Here is a 16,028-nt window from a genome sequence, read left to right on the forward strand (position 1 = left end):
ATAATAAGACAACAAAGTAAAATGTCAACGCAATTTTATTGGTAATGGAATGAATGCCAAAATATGATAGTAACACGAATAATTATGAATTATATATTTAAAATGATGGCATTTATTTCGAATTATATATATTTTAAATCTTGTTAAAAGCAGCGATATCAACGCTTTGTACGAAGTCTTCATGCTTTTCAATTTCTTCAGTTAGCCAATCTACTGAAACTTTGTCATCTTCAACCACACAAGAAATTTGAAGCTTGTGGATTTTGTAAGCGAGAGGAACGAGTTTGGCTGCTCCCCACAAAAGTCCATCACAACTAATCTTCCGCACCAAAGCTTCCATTTCTTTCATATCGGTTTCGTCATCCCATGGTTTTACGTCTAAAACTATGCTAGATTTTGCAATTACCGCGGGTTCTGTAAATAAAATTTGAGCGATTATATGATTTTGTTTAATCTAAATTATATTGTAAAGCGACTTTTGAAATTAATGTGATACTAACTTTTAGATTTTTTGGCGACGTACGCTGCAAGACGTTCTTCTCTAATTTTAGCAGCTTCAGCATCTTCACCCTTAAATGTTAATAAGATTAATATGATTGTAATAATAAATAGTATAAATGATTTTATGATTTATGGAACAATATAGATGAAACAATTTTAATGAATGTGACCTTAAAAATACAAATGAAAGAAAAAAAAATACTTATCAATGTTTTGTGAAAATTGATATTAAATGGATGATTTAATTAGTAATGAATATTGAAGAAGAATATCTGACATGAAATAGAATATATTGTTGAATAAAATTTAATTACGGTACGAAGAGTTTACATCAGGAATATCTGGTGTGCAAAATTTTATCCTTTCAAGTTACTGCAGTATAAAATTAAATTAATAATTTAATTAAAATTAACAAAGTATTCAATATCCATTAATCTGTTTCCAAGAATAGAAAAACATTAAATTTTAATAAAATAATGAAAAAATAATTTTCTCCAGGAGATTGAGATCACAAATTTTAAAATCGTTTCGTTAACTAGAATTAAGAAAAAAATCGTGCAACACTAACTAGAGTAACTAAATATTGTCTTGTATAATACAGTTATCTCTAACTACTAATATTATTTAATTTTATGATATTATACATAATGAATTTATAATACAAGCGATAATTTTTCATATTTATCAAAGAATATTGTTTTCCATATTAATGTGAATGATTATTAACGTTGAGCTTACCTCTGAATCAGCACCGAATAAATCAAGGTCGTCATCATCGTCAGCTGCTGCTGGAGCTGGCTTAGCCGGACAAACAGCTAGATAAGGCTCTGGGCCTGAACCTTTTCCATTTACTGTTATTTCTAGTTTTTTAATAGCAGCTTCCAAGTCAGCAATGTCTAAACATAAAAATTTTATTGAAAATATGTTAAAAAAAAAAAATAAAATTCAACATTATATTTTAATTAAAAAAAAAATGTCCCATACGGTTGTTCAATTTTTTAACTGTTGAGTGAAGTTCCCGGTTGTCTTTTTCAAGAAGAGTAAGACGTCCCATCAAATCTTGAGTAGGCACAGCTGAATCATCCGAAATGTTGTTCAGCTAAAAATGAAAAAAAAAAATCAATAATTAATAAATTATAACATAATTTTATAATTATATAAAAAAAAATATATTATTCTGTATGATAAAAATGTTGATTAAGTGAGTTTGATTAGTATTTTACCAAATAGTTAGCTTGGGAAGATAACTTTATTTAATTTAATATGAAATTAATGAAATAGTTATTTAATGGAAATAATTATTAGTAAGAGTCGGCTAATGAATTTTTCGCAACACCATAGCTATGAATTGTTAAAGTGCTTAACAGCCACTAGGTTGAGAAGATTCAGAATTTCTACTTAGTAAATCGACACGTTAGGAAGAACAATTATTTAAATAATTCGTAATTTTTTAAAATAATCGTCTGAACTGACTGACTTGAATAAATTGAAAAATTGAATTATTTTCTTAAAGCTCAAATAAAAATAAAAATAATAATAAATGAAAATTTTAAAATCAAAACGTGAGCAAAAATGACGGTACTCACACACTGTAAACCCTTTTTAATGTGTTGTCGTGCTTTTGCAACTTCATCGGCTAAGCTTCCCCTGGCAGGATCTTCTGAGCAACCAGACACTCGGCTTTCCTGCACCCACCGATATGAAGGAAAAATTTATGCCAAACGAATTAATTTATCTTATTAGAAATTGTTTATATTTTTCTTTAAGTTGATGCATGAAAGCGATTAGATTATTAGTCTTTTCATTTAAAATGATTTAATTAAAGAAATAATTAATGCAATATTTATAATTACAAAAAAAAATTCAACTAAAAGTAACATACTAGCTACAATTTCAATTTTTAAAAAATACGAAACTAATCTACAAAAAACTTCATGCTATATAACTCAAAATTTTTACAAAATAAAAATATTTATGCAAAATAATTTATTGTAGCAATAAAACTAAAAAAAAATTCTTGAACTATCATTTTCATCATATACCTGATTTAAAACTTCTTTCTTATCAGTAGCATCATTTTCAGCATTTTTTAGGTATTTATTTTTTTTATCAGCTTTATTTTTATTCTCTTTAGATTTTTTAGATGATGACTTTGTTGGTAAATTTCCCGGAACGAAATCTTGTACTTTAGTAGTTATAATTTTTTTGGAATCATTGCATTCCAAAATTTTACGAGAGGCCACCTTGTAACATTTTTCAACTATTGAACTTACAAATATGATTTAAAAAAAAAAATCCTACGCTTAATTGTATTTCTTCGTATGTAAGTTTGCAATATTTGTGTCAAATAAAATAAAAAAAAATAATTGTTTCGGCAAAAAGTTTCAAATAATAATATTCCAACACAGTGATAACCACTTGGGGATTATTGTTTAAAGATTAATAAACGTACTCTCAATATTAATAAAAACTAAAATTTTTTATCTTTATTTTAATTAGACATAATATTATTAAAGCAAAAAAAATAAATACTTCAAGAAAGAAAAAAAAATTGAGGATACGTTTACTCATTATCTTATCAATGATTTATCCAGTCTCGATATAGATAAAGTTAGATGCAAAAAAAAAGAGCAATAGATTAATCAATACTGTCACCAGATATTCCTCGTGCATGATTAACGGAATAAAAACCAAATAGTTAATGACGAAAGGAATGAGTGTTAATGTCAATTTATTGTAATGATGTGAGGTAAATAGTTTTTAAACATATCATAACAATAATATTTATATAAATTAATAAAAAAGTTCTTCTTTAACTAATGTATTTTTATGACATGTTTAAATATATTTCAAATTAGTTTTATAATTTATTTCATGATAATAAATATAAAAAAATGCTTTAATCTTACCTTGTAAAGACATTCATAGTGAGAACGTTCGGCAGCATCATAAGTAGATTTGTTAATCCAAAAGTTTTCTTGAGCAAGTGCGGATACAGCCATTTTTCAGGATATTTGTGTATTACAATTACAACAAATTACAAATTTCTGGAACAAAATTTCATTAATTAAAAAAAATTATAATTTTTAAAGCTCGATTTTTTATTAATATTAACATAAAAAAATGATTAAATAGTTTTGAACATAAAGATTGTTTTTTTATGTTTATTATATGAAATTATAAAGTACATACAACAATATGATTTAAATTCAAAAACAGATTATAACATTATTATAAAATATTATGTAAAAAAATATCTTATTTCAATAACGATTTTTAATAATATTTAACTCCAATTTAAAATTAAAAAAGCCTCATATAAATTTATTAATAATCATCATCATCGTCACTTAAACTAAAAGTCTTTTTTTTAGTATCATCTAATGGCTTAGATTTTAAAGGCTTCATATGAAATCCGGTAAAACTATTGGTAGCTTCTTTTGAATTGATCAAAATTTCGTTCAAAGTATTTTTAAAATCATCGAAATTAGCGTCAATTGGAACAACACAGGGATATAATTTACTGGGCTTAAAATATTCAATAAAATTTTTAAGTTCGCTGAAAGACGAATGACATGAATAACAAGTATAAAATCTTTTGTTAATAGCTTCCCATTCACAGATATTTTTTTCAACATCTTTATGCCTCCACCGCCATACTGACGGTACAATAGTAATTATTGATTTATATTTAACTTCAGGACGACATTTTAAAACATTATTTCGACTAGAGTTTTTTTCCATGCAAGCATGTATCGGAGTTGCATTAGGATCATCAGTAACACATTTAGATAGTTCCGGAAAAAATGTATAGCTTTGATAAACTTTATCTTTCACATGTATCCGCAATTTCAACGCATTGGACAATTCAATAAAAATATACTCAGGACCGTAATGAGCGGAACATTCTAATATGACAATATTATTTAAATCTTTACTTATCCAATCGCTAGCAACTTTACAAATTTCTCTTACACAGTCTTGTCGACTTGGAAAAAAATCATTGTTAGGATTGAAAAAAGTTGTGTCTAGATAAATATTATCAAATTTTTTAGGAATCATTCTACCGTCAACAAAATCATGCAAAGGTTTAAATTTAGATAAATCTTTAGAGTCAAGGCGAAAATCCCCGGTATAAAGAACAGATGTCTTTTCAGTTTCAAATAGAAACATCACTGAACCAGGGCAATGTCCTGCAGAAGTACTCGTTACTTTAAGATACTCCGTTTTATTTTCTACAGTATATTCCACGATTATTGGTGAGACACCGTCAATAGTTTTGATAAAATCAGCTTCAGGACCAAATCTTTGGAGCTTGGATTCAAGTATTTTTTTACTAATTGGCGAACAATATAAATATTGATTTTGCGCTAATAATTTTTTAACAAAATCTGTTTGATATATTAATCCTTGCATGTGGTCGGTGTGGCAGTGACTTAAAAAAAAAAGAGATGATTTAAAATTTTCGCCATCAAAACGATCCACTGAAATCCCAGGTATCTCTTCTATTAAACCACCAAAAGTTGACATTTTTTATTTGCAGGTTCTGCAATTTAAAATTAATGTTCACACTTCTACTAACGAATGTTACTTGAATGGTTATCTTTTATGAAATTTTATTAATACAGAAATTAAATTTTTATTTCAGATAAATCGGTGCATATGTGAGAGAAAAAATGAAGGATTATAGTACTTTTATTAATGAAAGAATTAAAATAATTGATAAATATTATTAATAATAAAGAAAATTGTTTTTAAACTTTGATATGCGCATAATTTGAAAAATATTTGAATTTTTTCTATGAATAGCGGATTATTGATATATTATGTGACTACAGCATGCTCACACCAAAGTCAAAAAAGTCAATTACGTAAATTACTGAAGAAAAAAGTAGTTGAGTTCGATAAACGAATTAGTATTTTAAGATAAAAAATGAGTAATTAATAAATAAATTGATATTTACCAAGATTTTTAAGTTGTTAAGAATATTGAACCGCTTCTCGGCAAGGTCACTCAACAGCCAGTTAGCTTTTGCTTCTGATTAGGTTATGGTTACGATGTTGCACTTGAAATACAACTCGACGGGCGCATGCGCCGTGCGTTTTATGTATAGTTTTATACAGCTAAAAGCAAGTCGATATCTACTTCCGTTGTGACGTGTTCATGAAAACAATTTTTATAGATAAAACTTATGAATGGTCGGAGCAAGTCAAGATCAAGCCAATGAAATGTCAGTTAAATTGGGCTCAATACAATTTGAATACGGATTTTAAAAATGACACTCAAGTTGACAGACATGAGAAATTTTTTTTAGAATTTTATAGCAATGAAATTATTATAAAAAAAAATTTAATAAAAAAATCCACAAGTCAAAATTAAAAATAAATATTAGTGGAAATTTTCAAAAGCATTTTTATTATTTTAATTAAATGAAAATTAATTTAGCAGATATTTCATAATTTTTAGAACTTTTGTTAACAATTAAATTATGGCAAAAAAAAATTGACATGTAGAAATTAAAAAAAATTAAAAATGCAATTTCTTAAAAATAATTTTTTAGAATTAATTTATTTCTGAAATAAAATAAAAAATTTTTCAAGTGACAGCTAACTTTAATGTCATTTTAATTAATTCTTAATAAGAATTTAAAAATTAACAATTGTCAGTTTATTTCAGTATTATATTTAAAAATAGTAAAATCCGACAACTTTTGTAATTTTTTAAGCAAAATATAAGTGGATATATAATTTACATCGAAGAGAATTCCCAAACTTAAAAAAATTTTTAATTTTTCTTAGCAGGAAGTTAAGAATATTTTTAGTTTGCAAATGAAATTTTTTTTAAATATTTGGATAAGATGAAAATTATTGACAAAAAAAAAAGTTTTTTTTAAAACTACAGTGATTAACTTTTTTCTAGCATTAGAAAAATATGAAATACTAGGAATAGCAAATAATTTACAATTAAGTCTACCTACTGTAGCAGAAATAACTCTAAAAGACATCTTACGACAGAAATACATAAAAAAACATAGAATTGTTCATACATATTCAAGCATCACAAAAAAATTTTTGACTTTTTGGTAAATTTTACTCAACAAGAAGTCAAAAATTAATAATTGTTAATTTAAATCCAACAAATCATTAACAAAAAAAAATTGTGCCTCTTGAGTATACTTATATTAATAATAAACAAAAATAGAATTTGATAAAAATTAGTTTTTTTTTTTCTAATTATTGAATTTCATAATTGTGCAAACGTTATTTACGCAGTGTCAAACAAAGTATATTACTTATTAAAATATTGATGGATTTATAGTAAAAATTAAATGAAAAGGAAGTTTAAAAAAAATATGTAGAATATAATATGTTTTAATCATATATATCAGGCTGTCGAATTACATACTGAAAAAATTTCACTACTTACAATAAATTTTTAATAATACATTGGTGATGGATGATATAAAAATTAGATTGTAAAATAACGTTACAAAAATTTATACATGATTACAATGTGATATAATAGCACAAAAATTACTTTTTTTGCATAATTATAAAAACAATTGTCATAATTATAGAAGAAATTTATATTAGTGTAATGGACTAGACGGCAAATTGTATAACAATTGGCAAGTTTTAATAACATATAGTGTCGTTTTCTCATACTCCAATCTTTTTTTATTATTCTTACAAGTAATTAAAAAATTTAATTTAAATGTTAGTATCTTAAATAAATCACTAATTGAAAATAAACGTTAATGAAGATGATCACTTTTCAAATACAAACAAAAAAACACTTCTGTGTACAGTATAACTTCTACAGACTTTGATAAGTTTATGTGAAGAAAAAAAAATTTTTTTTTTTTTTAAAAGTTATTTTGATTTATTTTTTGATAAAATACTTCAGGCGCCTTTATTGTTATAGTAACTATAAATAATTGGAAATTTACTGCCTTGTAAATTATTTTTTATTGAACTGTGACTGAGTTATAATACTTGGATAATTTATCGGTTTTCATGATAAGTATCAAAAACAGGTAATAAAAAATTCAAAACATTTGTGATAAAAAGAACAATAAAATAATAGAAAATTTTAATCAATACTGACGACATACAGTTCTTGGTTACAAAAAGTTTTATCTACTTTGAATTAAAATCAATGATTTGTTAATATCCAATTTTCGTAAAAGAAAGATTAAACCCTTTAAAAATTGTATAAAAATGGACGGCCAAGTTAAGAATGTCAATAAATAGCATTGAAAACTGAAGAATTTCAAAAATTGTTCATCAAAGTACGACTTTGATATAGAAATAACTATAATCCATACAGTTATATACTCAAGATGTTATACTTTTAATTGTTAATAAACTATTCATGGTTCTGAATATTTGGACTTCTCGTTTTTTATGAAACAAAATCAAAAATACTGATTTAAAAAATGCATATTAAGGCGCCTTTAAGTATGGTGATTAATTTTTCAATATTATGGAAGCTTTGATTTCAAATTTTATTGGATCATAGCAGATATCGAATATAACTTAGAAATTGGAATTTTGCGTAACTAAATTCTTTACATTAAATAATTTAATAACTATCATTTGATGTTGACCATTGATATAAAATTATTATTTATTAAACTTTAAATGACTCCTTCTTTTTTATTTAGCAAAAAACTACAAAGGTATCTTCTTTGTGGAGCAATTCATTATGAAATTGAAGTATTTAATATAAAATTGAAAAAATTAACAAAATATCCAATAAGAAAAAATTACTATAGATTTATACTTTTATCCCGTAACGAGATTCAGATTATTTTTAAATTATTAATTTCGATAAATATTAGTTTATATACATGCATACATACGTATATATTTTAATATTATATAAAATTTACACCCCAGAAACATGGATATTCGGACGTATAAAATTCTATGTTCTTGCGATAAATTATGTGCTTAAAAAATATTTCCTCTTTCTCTTTCATCTATCTTTGTTCTTTCCTTTTAGTTTATCACAAATTAATAACCCTAAAAAGAAACAAAATTAAAAATATGATTTGAATGACTTACACCCATAAAGCACCGCTTGACGGTCATTTTTTAATAATAAACACACAAAAAGTGAAAAAAAAAAATTTATCTTACATTATTTTTTAAATAAATCATTAATCAAATATTTATTATTATTAATATTATTAATATTATAACTTAAAAAAATTTTCACTCAAAAAATGATTATTTATGATTTTTAAGTCATTCACCGGATTGTTCACACTGTCAATAGTGTTTTTATACGAAACAAGAGTTAGTACTTTTATTGAACAGAATAGTTTAAAAATTTTATAATTTGCAACAGTAAGTTGATAGAGAAAAATTTTTATACCTAAACAATAAATATATTTCTGCAGTGAGATTTTTCAATCGTGCGAAAATGTGATAATTTTTGACGGAATTTGATGATGATAGTCATAATGATTAGTGAAATGGTAGACTGGTGATGTATAATAAATAAAATCAATTTCACCAAATGCACGACAATACATAAGAAAACATGTGATAGTGAATATAGCTAGATGTTATAAAAAATAGATGAAGCACTAAATATCGAAGAGGATCTTGTTGAATTTTCGACCCTTCGTGAGAAGAATCAGACGAACCCACAAATGATCCATACTTGTAAAAATTATCTAACAATGTTTCTTTTTCTGCCCATCTGTCATACAACCACTTAGACAATAAATCGGGATCTTTAGGAACCTATATAAAAAAATTGAGCATTATTTTCTGCTATGTAATATAGTAAATTTAATTTATGATTAATTTAATTCGATTAAGACTTACTACAGAACTTGGAAATAATCGATAAAAAAGGACGGTTTCACAGGGCGGCCTCGACCCCGTAATGATTGTTGGTAAATCGATCGGTTTACCCTGAGGATATGCAACTGTTATATCCAAAACCCAACGAATTTCCGGTTTATTTAGACCCACATCTGTAAATCAATGTTATTAAAAAACGTAAATAAACATTTTTATAAAATATGACGAGTTTCATTTTATTATAATATTTTTAATGGTCTTAAATACACGTTTTGTGAATTAAAAAAAAATAAAAAAAATAAGATATGATAAAACCAAATACTTTTCTTTACTTGACGATAAGTGAATCATACATGTTAATACAAAACTTGTATTGGGTAATTCATTGCATTACTCACTTGGTAAATATTGATTGATGTGACAAAAAAAAAAACATAATAAAAAATTTGGCATATGCAGGAGCATTGCTTTTGACAAAGTTTGTCTTCACAATATAAATTAAGATAAAATAAATAAAAAAAAGTAACAATTTACTTGATCTAGCGTTCAGCTGGTTCTCAGAAGGATCGTTGTTTAAAACGGGGCCAAGTTTATCAAATATTGTTCGCATAGCACCCACTCTTGGTAGAGTCACATTTTCTAATATTGGTAAATTATTTTTTTTTGCATATTTTTGGGAAGTTTCTCGTCTTTTACACAGAAAACCACCTTCCGGAAAAAGTACTATCCACTTTCTTTCAAGTGGTATATATGAGTTATCCAAATGTAACTCTAATTGTTTAAGACTTTCTTCTCTTCGTTTACGACCCTGTTAAAAAATCCATTGTTTAAAAAAACTAATATTTACATACGTTAAAAATAATGAAAAATAGTTATTATTGATTATATTTACCGAAGAAATAAAGAAATCTCGATGTAACAATGAGACAATTCCAAAATTTGTAAATTTAAATATACGATCCATTATCCACATTAAATTTGGTAAAACATTTGGCTTGGAATTAAAAACAGCCATCAACATCGGAACATCGCCAGTACTTTGATGATTTGCAATGACTAGTGTTCTGTCATTTATGATTGGTTGTAAATCGTCACCATGTTCAATGACTAGAAAAAAAAATAGTTCAGTTATAATAATCTTAGTAAGTATAAAGTTATTGTTTATAATATAAAATCTTACTGTCATAACCGGCTGACCAAGACCACATGGATACCATCGCTAGTAACCAGTGGAAAAAAAGACCCTCGATTCGCCAATAAATTCCTGGTTGAAATAATTTTACAGGGGATAACAACATCATCCATATTACATACGTTGGTATACAATAAATATTATTAAGAATAACAAATCCAATGCGAAGTACGGCTTTTACAACAGTAAAAATATTGGTGATAATACTGAAATCATAAAATATTTTTTTCTTAATTTATTTTCAATAATATTCAAGTACATCGTTATTATAAATAAAATGAGTTATGTTATTTAATCATTTGGATTTTATTGTACTTTTATCACGATGATAACAAAAATTATCGAGTTAAATTAAGAAAAATAACAATTACAAAGCATAATATTTTAAACAATAGTTAATTAATTAATAAATTGCTTTTTATTTTTTTCTACCAAGATACATAAGTCAAGTGTAGATAACATGTAAAACATAGCGGCTGTATAACTATGCGTGTTTATTTATAACTAGGGAACAACTAAATCGATTTTAATGCGGATTTGACTCTGTATACATGCAATGTATATGTTAATTAAATCCTTTCAAGAGAGTTAATTACAGTTATTCATAAAATTTTAAATGTTTATTAATACTTATTTATGATAAGATGTATCATATTATCTCCGTTAATGAATGAATTATAAATTATTTAATATATATTAATTCTTATTGAAATTTAAGGCAAGCTTGAATTCATTTAGAATTTTTTATCACTATCTCAATGATAAATATTATAAAAACATTTTTGATAAAACTCGATATTAAAAAAATTGATTTTTTGACGTAAATATCGCATAAATATTTTGATGTTCTACAAATATTGATTGACACAATAGTGCCTTAATACAAGTCTAATATCAATTATTATAGTTCTGAATAAATTGGAACAGAACATTAGAAACTAATAATAAATATTGATTAATACAATTAATATTTTTATTTATATTTAACCTTGATAGTTTGGTCAAAATATTTTCGACGACGAATACTCGTAGTCATCACAAACAGTGACTAATGTTTATGATAATTATCTTTAATATTATATTATAAGAATATGATTAAAAAAAACTAAACTCGTTTTATCTATTTACAAACACATTTCTACTATTTACAATTATGGGACCTCAATAAATATTACATAAAATTTTTATATACGAATTTTAAATATGTATATGAATAAATTTTAGCAATATAAAATATATAAACAATCTATCTTTGAAAGATTGTGCTTAATATATAGCTTTGAAGCCTTTGCACTATCCACTTATGCAATTATATCGTTAAGAATTGAGATAGATATCCTCAAGATGATATAAATTGGATACGACCTATATTATTAAATTAAGAGTGATACTGATGGTAGACAGTGTCAATTTTTGACGTATTTATTTTCAATTGTTTTGTCTTTTATTTTTTCTTTTTTAAATTTAAAAGATTCTCTTTGATTCTTTCCTGATTATTCTGAATAAAAAAATGAAAATAGCTTCTGTTTCCCGCCTAAAAACAAAAACTTGAAAAAAATGTCACTCGCTACGACAATAAATAATAATTATCAATACTACTATCTAAGACATAGTGAAACACACAGATAACAATTGAATGCAAGATATTATTAAGGAACAGACAAATATTTTTTATAAATTAATACCTGAATAACTAAAACTACTAATTTGTATATCATAAAAATATGATGCAATAACCGGTCTGAGAAAATCGTGATTTGAAAAATAATAAGTTCCATGTACTGTAAATAAAACATTGACCAAGGATAAAATAAAGTGGATGATATATGACAAGTATTATAACATACTCGGATAACGATTAAGTAACAAGTAATAACATAAATGGTTACTTTTAAATCTCCTGTAAATAAAATAAACGAATTATTATTTAATAGTTAAATGTTTTAAATGCTCAATAAAAATTAAATCCAGAATTTTTGTGAAAATCTTTTACAATGACCGGTTAAATGTAACCATAATTAGAACTAAATAACAGAGCGTATGTTAATTTTGGATATCAATTATAAACACAAGGGGTTAATCTTACTTGATAAAAGCCGATGAAGGCGAAGATGATGAATCTGTCATCTTAGAAAAATGCCACCCGTCATACAATATCGAGTAGCTCTCACGTGCACAATTTATGTCCACCATAGCATTTCTTAAAACTAAAATTACATAATATACATGTTACACGAAGAATAATACAAAGCACACTGGTAGCCGTAAATTATATCAATTATAGATATATGTATATGTATATATATATATTTTTTTTTAATTGAATAAAACTTGTTATTTTAACTTATGTACAACACACACAAATGTATATAAATATAGAGCAGTGTCTTATCAAGTTTTACTTGCCGGGGACGATAAATATATTAATGTCTGTAATAGAATAAAAAACGTAAATGGTGTGTACGAAACAATCGTCATCAATAAAATGATTCACTTCTCTACTACCGGCTCATTAAATTAAATCATCAATTCGTATATTGTCGAAAAATACTATATTTGTATCCTGAGTTCTTTTGTGATTATATATTTGTCCTGGTTGTAGTCTTTGATCCTCAAATACTGATTGCTGTGAATAAAAAATTAAAGTGTTACATCAATCACTTCAGTAGAATGAAAATTTTTTCACATTGAACAAAAAAAAGGTTATCTGCTAATGAATATTTTTTGGACGTTTTCCAATCGACTTCTGTTATTTTGAAGACGCGCACTAATTATTATATCATATATAATATGTAATATTATTATATACTCATATAAATTATTTGAGTTTAAAGAATTAAAAGCAACCTTTGTCCAATGGATTTCATTATTTATAACCTAACCCGAAGGCAATCATGTCATGATTGGCTAAATTTGCAATGCTTATTTTCAACTACACTGTTTTTTTTTTTTTTTTTTTTTTTTTATTCAATACGTTTTAGAGTATATTTTGAGAATTCAATACGCTGAACTATCACTCACTATTTTATTACAAATAAAAAATAACTTGTTAATTGTTCGTAATAAATGAATAAATTAATTGTTTACACACAGTGAAACGCAAATTTATGCGTAAACACTCCAATCAAAGTCATTAACTGAAATCAGCTGAACGATAAATTTAAACAACAAATTTAATAAAACGGAGTTAGCAAAATAGACTATAGGTAATGTAGGATATAGAAACTACTAGACTGAGGGCGCCGAAATATACCTACAATATCATGCATCAGATATATTTAAATACTTGGGTATAGTTGCTGCAGTCCATATTGTATTATATTTTTTACTAATGAATTAAATTGGCTTTGTTGCATGTCTAACCTAATTTCCTACGATAAATAAAATTACAGAGGTTAAAGTAATTATACTTACGTGAATTATCAATATTAATAAACATAAATATGTCGATTATAAGGCCTTTTACTTGTGATGATTTATTTAAATTTAATAATGTGTAAGTATTGACGATTAATTTTCATTAAACATTAAATTTAAAAATAAGTATTTTCAATTTATATTTTACTAAAAATTTTAATTGTATTTTTTGTTTCAAGTTTCATACCATTTAAAAGCTTTTTTTTTTTTTACTATTAACTCACTTCATTGTAAAATAATAATTTTATATTTTTCTGTTTCAGTAACCTTGATCCATTGACGGAGACTGTATCCTTTTAATAGCGAAAAAAAAAAAAAATTAACATTTTATTTATCTATTTATTTGAATAAATAATATAACAGTCCTATTTGTGTATATATTTCAGTCATAACTTAACGTATAATCTTTAATTTTCAGTTTATTTAACAACATATTAGTTTTTTTTTACACATTTATTTTGTTGACTCATTTGTAACTTTGAAACAAAACAATAATTTAGAATAATACAATTAGGATTTTGTTTTAATTGATAATATTAAAATTAGCGGACATCTAACAATTCTTGAAATTTTTATAACAAGTCAATTATTGTAAAAAAAAATATTTAAAAAAATTGGCATTTATAATTTTTTAAAATTTCTGATTGTGGAATTTTTTTTATTATAATTTAACTGTTATAAAAATCTAAAAAATGATTAGATGTCTGCTAAATTCAGTTTTATTATAATTGTTAGTAAATTGTTTAAATTATTCCTTAATTAGTAATAGTATGGGTTATCGTTTTACATGCTCTATTTGGCTCATTGGCCAGAATATGTCCAAGTAGCTGAATCCCCCAGTGGAGAAATAATGGGTTACAGTAAGAATAATTTTATATTAATTGAAATTAAAAAATTTTAAATCTACACTTTTTTTACTTAGAAAGAATTTCAGAGCAAGTATATTTTACTTAAAGTTAAACTCTAATTGGCTACAGAGTAGATTAAAAAAAATTTTTTGTACAAATAAGAGTAAAAAATTCAAGCAATTTTTTGTTCGCTTTTGCTTTTTTAATTAAGTGCCTCAAACTTGGTTCAATAAATTACAGGGTAATTTAAAAAAAAATTCTCTATGTTAACAATAAAAATTAATCTAAAATTTTCAGTCATGGGAAAAGCTGAAGGAAGTGGAGAATCATGGCATGGACATGTAACAGCTCTTACTGTCTCTCCAGATTATAGAAGATTAGGCCTTGCTGCAAAATTGATGAAGTACTTGGAAGAAGTGTCTGAAAAGTAATATTTTAAAATACATTTTTTACTGAACTATGATTCGTTTTAATTCCAATAAATAAAAATTTTTTTCTGTTCTAGAAAACAAGCTTATTTCGTGGATTTATTTGTTCGAGTTAGTAATAAAGTTGCAATACAGATGTATCAACAATTAGGTTACATTGTTTATCGAACTGTATTGGAATATTACAACGGCGATCCGGACGAAAATGCTTACGGTAAGTCGAAGAATTATTAATAATATAAATTTAGTAATGAATATAAATTTATAATAATTATTATTATCATCTATATATTTTAAATAATACGTATGATTTTTTTATTCAGATATGAGAAAAGCTTTATCAAGAGATGTATTAAAACAATCAGTAATACCTCTAACTCATCCGGTACGTCCGGAAGAAGTTGAATGACATTGGTTTGATGAGACAACAATGGATGTAATTTATGTTTAAGTATAAACTATTATGTAGTTTTTTAAAATCTTCATCATTAATTTATCAAGTTCATAATTTCGGATGAAGAATAAAGTTTTTAGCGGTGGGCCTAAAAAATTCAGCAACGGTAATGAGAATTTTTTTTTCTAATAGAATAAAACATTTTATTGATCAATTTGTACAAAAGCATAACTCTTAAATTATCACAAATCGTCATTCATACTTGTAAATAATATACCAAATAAAGAATCACATTATCAACAATCAAGAAGAGAGTGACAATGCAATTTTTAAAAATTTAATTTTACTTCCTTCCTATCATACAAGGATGAATCTTTCCATGATATCACTGTAGAAAATTTTACAATTTTTTTATTTTGAAATTATTG

At 25.1% G+C, this 16,028-nt stretch overlaps 3 protein-coding genes across 12 annotated transcripts; 1 reads left to right on the forward strand and 2 right to left on the reverse strand.

Moving 5' to 3' along the window:
* Positions 1 to 17: 17 nt before the first annotated feature.
* LOC123260864 (probable elongation factor 1-delta) lies at positions 18 to 5,790 on the reverse strand. 4 transcript variants are annotated; one of them, XM_044722199.1, is made up of 8 exons: positions 5,466 to 5,618; positions 3,411 to 3,548; positions 2,544 to 2,744; positions 2,088 to 2,186; positions 1,486 to 1,600; positions 1,240 to 1,397; positions 501 to 570; positions 18 to 414 (listed from the first exon to the last, which is right to left on the reverse strand). In XM_044722199.1, exons 2-8 carry the CDS (start codon positions 3,501 to 3,503, stop codon positions 134 to 136), a joined length of 1,017 nt encoding a protein of 338 aa, XP_044578134.1. In that variant the 5' UTR covers positions 3,504 to 3,548; positions 5,466 to 5,618; the 3' UTR covers positions 18 to 133. The 4 variants fall into 4 exon arrangements, with proteins under 4 accessions (XP_044578134.1, XP_044578135.1, XP_044578136.1 ...); XM_044722200.1 differs by lacking the exon at positions 2,544 to 2,744; XM_044722201.1 differs by lacking the exons at positions 2,088 to 2,186; positions 2,544 to 2,744.
* Positions 5,791 to 6,867: 1,077 nt separating this feature from the next.
* On the reverse strand, positions 6,868 to 14,227 carry LOC123261579 (acyl-CoA:lysophosphatidylglycerol acyltransferase 1-like). 6 transcript variants are annotated; one of them, XM_044723251.1, is made up of 8 exons: positions 14,155 to 14,169; positions 12,600 to 13,139; positions 10,502 to 10,719; positions 10,214 to 10,428; positions 9,856 to 10,129; positions 9,343 to 9,494; positions 8,885 to 9,258; positions 6,868 to 8,529 (listed from the first exon to the last, which is right to left on the reverse strand). In XM_044723251.1, the coding sequence occupies exons 2-7, from the start codon at positions 12,704 to 12,706 to the stop codon at positions 9,022 to 9,024; spliced, it is 1,203 nt and encodes a 400-aa protein (XP_044579186.1). In that variant the 5' UTR covers positions 12,707 to 13,139; positions 14,155 to 14,169; the 3' UTR covers positions 6,868 to 8,529; positions 8,885 to 9,021. The 6 variants fall into 6 exon arrangements, with proteins under 6 accessions (XP_044579186.1, XP_044579185.1, XP_044579184.1 ...); XM_044723250.1 differs by lacking the exon at positions 14,155 to 14,169 and adding an exon at positions 13,928 to 14,024; XM_044723249.1 differs by lacking the exon at positions 14,155 to 14,169 and adding an exon at positions 13,361 to 13,478.
* Positions 13,662 to 15,907, forward strand: LOC123261581 (N-alpha-acetyltransferase 20). 2 transcript variants are annotated; one of them, XM_044723254.1, is made up of 7 exons: positions 13,713 to 13,803; positions 13,906 to 14,009; positions 14,194 to 14,218; positions 14,700 to 14,790; positions 15,076 to 15,205; positions 15,284 to 15,420; positions 15,530 to 15,907. In XM_044723254.1, exons 2-7 carry the CDS (start codon positions 13,957 to 13,959, stop codon positions 15,613 to 15,615), a joined length of 522 nt encoding a protein of 173 aa, XP_044579189.1. In that variant the 5' UTR covers positions 13,713 to 13,803; positions 13,906 to 13,956; the 3' UTR covers positions 15,616 to 15,907. The 2 variants fall into 2 exon arrangements, with proteins under 2 accessions (XP_044579191.1, XP_044579189.1); XM_044723256.1 differs by lacking the exon at positions 13,906 to 14,009 and having other exon boundaries at positions 13,662 to 13,803.
* Positions 15,908 to 16,028: the final 121 nt, after the last annotated feature.

Source organism: Cotesia glomerata, linkage group LG3 (assembly GCF_020080835.1).
Source record: "Cotesia glomerata isolate CgM1 linkage group LG3, MPM_Cglom_v2.3, whole genome shotgun sequence".
Classification (NCBI taxonomy): domain Eukaryota; kingdom Metazoa; phylum Arthropoda; class Insecta; order Hymenoptera; family Braconidae; genus Cotesia; species Cotesia glomerata.

What these genes read in the sequence shown, in the direction of transcription:
- LOC123261581 (XM_044723254.1), top strand. Translation starts at nt 13,957, where the DNA reads ATGTCGATTATAAGGCCTTTTACTTGTGATGATTTATTTAAATTTAAT. An exon ending in TGGAGAAATAATGGGTTACA is followed by an intron (nt 14,791 to 15,075) that starts GTAAGAATAATT and finishes TAAAATTTTCAG; the next exon opens with TCATGGGAAAAGCTGAAGGA. An exon ending in TCCGGACGAAAATGCTTACG is followed by an intron (nt 15,421 to 15,529) that starts GTAAGTCGAAGA and finishes TTTTTTATTCAG; the next exon opens with ATATGAGAAAAGCTTTATCA.
- LOC123260864 (XM_044722198.1), bottom strand. Translation starts at nt 5,031, where the DNA reads ATGTCAACTTTTGGTGGTTTAATAGAAGAGATACCTGGGATTTCAGTG.
- LOC123261579 (XM_044723251.1), bottom strand. Translation starts at nt 12,706, where the DNA reads ATGGTGGACATAAATTGTGCACGTGAGAGCTACTCGATATTGTATGAC. An exon ending in GAGATTTCTTTATTTCTTCG is followed by an intron (nt 10,130 to 10,213) that starts GTAAATATAATC and finishes ATTTTTTAACAG; the next exon opens with GGTCGTAAACGAAGAGAAGA. An exon ending in CCAGCTGAACGCTAGATCAA is followed by an intron (nt 9,495 to 9,855) that starts GTAAATTGTTAC and finishes ATTGATTTACAG; the next exon opens with ATGTGGGTCTAAATAAACCG.